This window comes from Photinus pyralis, unplaced genomic scaffold, assembly GCF_008802855.1.
Source record: "Photinus pyralis isolate 1611_PpyrPB1 unplaced genomic scaffold, Ppyr1.3 Ppyr1.4_LG8, whole genome shotgun sequence".
NCBI classification, from domain to species: Eukaryota; Metazoa; Arthropoda; class Insecta; order Coleoptera; family Lampyridae; genus Photinus; species Photinus pyralis.
The window spans coordinates 16,426,035-16,432,188 of NW_022170819.1; the positions used below are offsets into that span (position 1 = coordinate 16,426,035).

Below are 6,154 nucleotides of genomic sequence, written 5' to 3' on the forward strand. Positions count from 1 at the left end.
ATTGATGCTCGACTTTGAACTCATTTCACAAAGTACCGCATTTATAAACATATTTTCTCGTATCAATAATTCGCAAATCGATATATTCATACCTACCTATACCTAGGCATTATTGTTAATTATCATTTGTATCAATGGTACTCATTGCGGAGCGTTATTTATTTACAATGAAAATCAATGCAGCGCGACGGCTTGGTTTTTCATTGAAAATATGAAACGATTGTTACAAAATTTAAACTGATTGCTCTAAAACTGTAACTGTAAAAGTGTACTAAATGGTTAAATATATTTAAATTAAAAAAATAAATAAATTCCTTCATGTTCTTCATCGGTAGGTACACCAAAATATTAACACCATCTTTACGATTTGGGGTAAAGCATAATCAAATTAAAAAATGCTATTAACTCTGTGGAGTCGGTGTTGACACAATTGTTGTACCTAAATGCGAGAAGGTTCTCAAACTGAAAATTTAATAAAGTAAAAAAAATTTCATTTGGTTCACAATTAACCTCCCCCAGATGTTTTATTAAAACACATAGGATTTAGGAAATATAAAACTTATTTTTCTAATTGAAAGCTTGCAACATCACCGTAATAACTTAATTCCTTCTTTTTAAATTTAACCTACTTAAACCAATAAAATAACAAATTATTGCAAACTAACATTTCTGCGATAGTACCCCTAATAAGGTATATAATCTGTTTGATTTTAGCTGTCACGGCGGATATTTCGGTGACTGTAGTGTGTACTCGGAATCTCAAGCGCTACCAGGAGTTGGTCAATCCTTGTTCCTGGTCAAGGACGGTCGGTTGCGGTGTCGGAAATTCGGAAACCTTAGGCAAGCCAGTTGGAGACAGACGGTCAATTCCAGAGTTCGGAAGGTCGGTCACTGGCGAAGAAGCTAAAACAGAACTTGCGGCATTAACGGTATCTACTGTGTAACAAAATGCAGGAAAGCAACCCAAAAGCCCCATTATAATTAACGGACAGAAACGTATCAAACGCATCCCTTGAAATTAAACCGTACGCTAAAAAATGCAAAAAAAATCTCATCTTTTATACAATTCGGAAATCTGTGGAAGGGTCCGGTGGTTTTCTCAGTCGGTACTTGCGTGATTTTTTTAATTCACACTTTATCCTGTAGATGGATGTCTTGTCTTCTGAGCAATAATAATAATTAATAAATAAACAACGTTCCAAATTTAGAACTTCTTTAATTCATTACTCGTTCCCCTGTTACTATAAAAATCTGGGATCAATCTTAAAATTCATGCTAAGTGAGCGCGCTTCATTTGACACCTAACACAACTTAATCAGGTAAGGTTGGCTGCAACACATTTAATCAGCTACTAATAATTTTGCTCACTCATATTTCGGGGCTGAAATTGCCCCTAGTCGAGTTTGCACCTATTGTTACTTAAACTCTCGGGTCAAGTGAGAGGCTTATTTATCTACGGGGACCTTGTCCTGGTTTTAAATTAGCATGGCTAACCTAAAATCTCATAAGAAGAAACGGAAATTAATTTCCTTTCTTTCAAATGACGGGAGCTTTTGGAGGCTGCAAGCATATAATTAAAATATCTACAGGAACAATTAGAAAACTGAATAATTACATAGGCATCTCGGTTTCCCTATCGGCGAATCAAATTAAAGTACTTCTATTTCCCACTCCTAGAGGAGAAGTAAATAGGTCCGGAAGCCACAGTTTTTCGTAAAGAAGTGTCCGGTGGAGTTCACCCATGTACCAGCGACGGACAAGGGGGGGCAAGATCTATAAAAAAGGACTCTTTAATAGGAAAGTCACTTCCTTCTTCTTCAACACAAGGTTGGTATTTTGGTAATGCTTTTAATTAGTATTAGAGACCGTATACTGATATCTTACATTTTCTACATGATTTATTAGACTTGGAAATACCACTTAATGCTTAATAGATACTACCCGTTTGAGGAAATTTTTACAGTTGAGTTGGCAAAATGTCATGTCTGCCCCCCCGATTTTTTTGTCTAGGTCCGTCCCTGCCATGTACCGGGTATTCATTAAAGCTGGTGGAAATCATATTATACAAAAACGAGTGCTTCGTTATAATGTAATACAATTTGGAAAATTTTATTTACAATTTTGAATTATCTGCTGCACCTAATACATTTGATTTTTAAAATTAAATTTAGAACCACTTTTCTTCTGTAACATTTTTTCATATCTCTAACAGTAGACGAGATATCCGCTGTGACAGCTAAAATCAAACAGAACAAAAACCACAATAGCTTCTAGTCCTTATGTTGAAAATTCCCCTAGGTCGAGGTTCGTATCGGTTGGTATATGAAGTTCTTTCTATACGGGAAGTAAAAAATGTTAACAAATTTTGGCACACGGTTCATTCTAGATAAAGTAGATCCACACGATCAACAGTCTCGGCCTTCCACTAGGTCAAAAATATCAAAGTTCGCACTTGCGATGTCGATCAAAGTTGATGAATATACGCGCTGTCTCTGAAAGCGTGTCGTTATTTTACTGACAATGTTATTGTATGTTATACATTTAATACTTCCGTAACTGTCTCTATTAATTTATTTGTGCATAACAAACTGGCAAGTCGTCCTAGAAGCGACTGTCAAACCATAGAATAATTTCATTTGAAATAAACTGCAAAAGAGCCGTCCAAAACGGTTATCGCAACAAGGTAACGAATATTGCCCTTGGAGAACCAGCTGGGCAGCTGTTGACAATCGCCATATTAGTGTCCGTGAAATTAGTACTCCCAGTAGTTGTAAATGTATCCAACACCTTTTGAAACAGGTGTGGATCTAAATGTGTGTTGCCAGAATATCTCCCAGCGTACACTCGTGACGCCAGCAAACAATTCGAGTAACGGTCTCTAATAAGAATTAACACTATATTAACCATTCAGCTTGAATTTGGGACATTTTTGCAACGCTGATTAAAAAACAATCATACACTGCCTACATTGTATACTGTTAATTGTGAGAATTGAACATCTTTTGTTTTATCATGGCCCACTTGGGTTCGGAAAAGAAGGTTTTTTTTACAAATTGGCGTTTCGACTTGGTTTTTCTCTGAAATTTTCTTATGGAATGTGTGATTTTGTTTATATCAGTGGAAAATTTGTAATTTTGGCTACTCAGAGGTATAGTTTGTTTAGGGTGCCATTTGAAATTAAAAAAAAGTGACATTTAGCGAATGTCAATAAAAAATTTTATTTTTTCGATAAAGTACCTAAAAAAATTAAGTGATTGTGGAAGAGGTCTTAACCCGTGAGTCAGTGCAAAAATTAGCCGCCTTCGCGTTTTGTTTCTCACAACAAAAATTTCAAAAAACTGTCAAATTTTGAGGAAAAAAGGTTATAACAGCGAAATCGTTAAAGTTAGGGTTACATAAAAAAATAAGTACTTTTCAAGTACTCTCCAAATCAGTAATAAAATATGGGGTGTTCCATTTAAAAAATGCAAGTTTGATACGCCACTGGAATACAGCACGCCCCTGATGATCAAAAACATTTTAGAAACATGCCGGCGGTAATTATATACAATTTGGCTCTAAGAGTTGTTTCGGTATCTTTTATGGTAAAGGCCGCTTGACATGGAGCAATACAACGCGCAAGAACTTGCAGAAAGAAATTGCAAGGTTAAATCCTTGCATGCAATAAGCATTGCATGGTATTTGACATGCTGCAATTCTATTTCAATTGTCACTTTGCCAACAGAAGAAAAATATGGATTTGTCAACAAAGTTGCTAACCTCAAATAAAAATTAAATTTTGATTGCTTTAAGAAACATGAAAATTACAAGAATAAGTAAGATTAATAAAACCAACCGCTGTATTTTACTAGGTTGGTGACAACTAGATTTATCCCTAGAATTGCACGATTCATGCAAGAAAAATAGCACCGGTCCTATAAAAATTGCATGCAAGTCTTTTGCAGCAATTGATCAGCTGGCTTTGAACTGCGCATGCCTTTCAATTTTTCTTGCAACTTGCATGCAATTGCAATTTTTATTGCTTCATATCAAGTTTGGCGCTACACGCTGTAGATATATGGGCCACCATACAAATTTGTAAGTGCCGCTCTATTGTGATAGTAGGTTCTTTTCCGTTGCCACCTTCAGACAACTGACAGTTTTGAATGACATGACGTTGATTGTCAGAAGTAACCAAACAAGTGCAGAAGAAAATATATTATTAATAATAAAACGAAAAATAAAAATGAGAGAGGATTCTGTGAAAGACTTTATACTCTACTAAAATATGATAGATCTAATTTTTACAGTACAATGGAAGGAAATAATCAAAAGAATACTCAACAGAAATTAAGAGATTTAAAAATTAACTACAATATAACACTTTCCCTTGTTGGAGTATTTCAAATAAATTGATAAGAATAGAGGCAGGAAGCTCATTCCAGTTATAATCTAACTTCCACTATCTAGCACACATGGGTGGTCATAATAGGTTAGTTAAAGTAGTAGTTGTTAAAGTACCGCCGCCTTCTTGTGAAATGCTTGGAAATAATTTAAAATAACCAACTTCCAATATAACATGCATAAATTTTATCGTCACGTTCGCGTCTTCGCATTGCTTTGTCTAATGCTAACACCATTATTCTATATAGTCTTTGTAATCTGCACGAAGCAATTATTTAAGGCGGATTCGATAGCATGCTACAGACTGCATGATAAATCACTTCCTGAAATCACCGAAATGCAACCCAGAAAAGGAAAATCGATCTTTTTCCATGAAACGTCGTGCAACTCGTACATAGAAGGGAAAATTACGTTATTTCCTAGACAAGCTTGTGCTGTCGAATCCGCCGCCTTACTAAATCCCGGTTACGACATATATTTACTATTTACCTCGCCCGGAATAATAAAATTCGAAGGTACCCAATCGGATAGAATAATTAAAGCTTTATTATCGTACAAGAATGTGAATATTCGACATTTAGATTACGAAAAATATACCAAAGATACTCCTGTTGAGAATCTCTACAGAGATGGCAAAGTGGAAGCGTCCCTGTACGCCCGATCACATGCCAGCGACGTCCTGAGGTACCTGTCCTTGTGGAAATATGGTGGAATCTATCTAGATTTAGACGTTATTGTGATAAAGCCCCTACAAGATCTGCCAGCTAATTACGCCGGCTCGGAATCGGAGAATAACGTAGCTGCAGGTGTGATTAATTTTTCTCCCGACGGTCGAGGACACGGATTTGCACAGAGGTGTTTGGAGGATCTTCGCAGAAATTTTCGCGGCAAGGATTGGGGGTATAATGGCCCTGGGGTCATTACAAGGTAGGTGTTCTTTCTCTTACCTACTGCATAAGTAATGGTGTGCATTTCAGGTTGTTGAAAAATCTGTGCGGTGTCAAGAAGGCGAAGGATATGTTGAAAAAAGATTGTAGGGGATTTAAGGTGTATCCTCCTGAGGCTTTCTACCCGGTGGAGTGGTGGAATTGGAAAATGTATTTCGATTCCAAGTACAATGAGAAAATGTTAAATATTACTCGAAATAGCTATGTTATACATGTTTGGAATAAACATAGTGTTAATACTAAAATTAAAATTAACTCCGAAGTGCCTTACAGTATTTTTGCTAAAAAGTATTGTCCTAAAGTATTTGCAGAGTGTGAGGAATATTTTTAGTACCTAATTGCACTTATAAAGCATTTATTCTTATGAAAATGTATGAATCTCAGATTGTTACAATAAATCACTTGGTATTTTATCCTCTTATGATACTTCCATCCTCCTATAAGATCACTTTCCTCAACGATCAATCTCTACATTCCTTTATTCTTAGTTCTTCACTGACCCTGGTCCTCCATTGTATCATCTTCTCCATGCTCGTAAAAGTGTTATACACAATGAATAATATTTTTTATTCATTAGTTTACCTAATAATACAGTTTGGATCTGTCTGTGTGTCTGAAGCTGAAACATTCTTTTACAAAGTACAAAAAAAAATAATAGAAATGGGCATTTTAAGTCGAAACCAAAGAGTATCCATAATAAGAGATACAGCGCAATGGTATAAACGCGTGTTGGCTATAACACAGATTGCTATAAGAACTCGCCCGCTAGGATAGGATTCCAAAAGCGGGCCCTCGCGTAGAGGTGGCCAGAACTAACCGCCTCT

The 6,154-nt window shown here is 36.0% G+C and overlaps 1 protein-coding gene and 1 long non-coding RNA gene across 3 annotated transcripts; one reads left to right on the forward strand and one right to left on the reverse strand.

Annotated features, from left to right (window-relative positions):
- Positions 1 to 498: 498 nt before the first annotated feature.
- LOC116178531 lies at positions 499 to 2,050 on the reverse strand. The gene is made up of 3 exons (XR_004146859.1): positions 1,885 to 2,050; positions 1,616 to 1,773; positions 499 to 903 (listed from the first exon to the last, which is right to left on the reverse strand). It is a non-coding gene; the product is annotated as an uncharacterized LOC116178531 (long non-coding RNA).
- Positions 2,051 to 4,123: 2,073 nt separating this feature from the next.
- LOC116178530 (lactosylceramide 4-alpha-galactosyltransferase-like) lies at positions 4,124 to 5,743 on the forward strand. 2 transcript variants are annotated; one of them, XM_031498041.1, is made up of 3 exons: positions 4,124 to 4,471; positions 5,011 to 5,310; positions 5,361 to 5,743. In XM_031498041.1, the coding sequence occupies exons 1-3, from the start codon at positions 4,455 to 4,457 to the stop codon at positions 5,659 to 5,661; spliced, it is 618 nt and encodes a 205-aa protein (XP_031353901.1). In that variant the 5' UTR covers positions 4,124 to 4,454; the 3' UTR covers positions 5,662 to 5,743. The 2 variants fall into 2 exon arrangements, with proteins under 2 accessions (XP_031353901.1, XP_031353900.1); XM_031498040.1 differs by having other exon boundaries at positions 4,125 to 5,310.
- Positions 5,744 to 6,154: the final 411 nt, after the last annotated feature.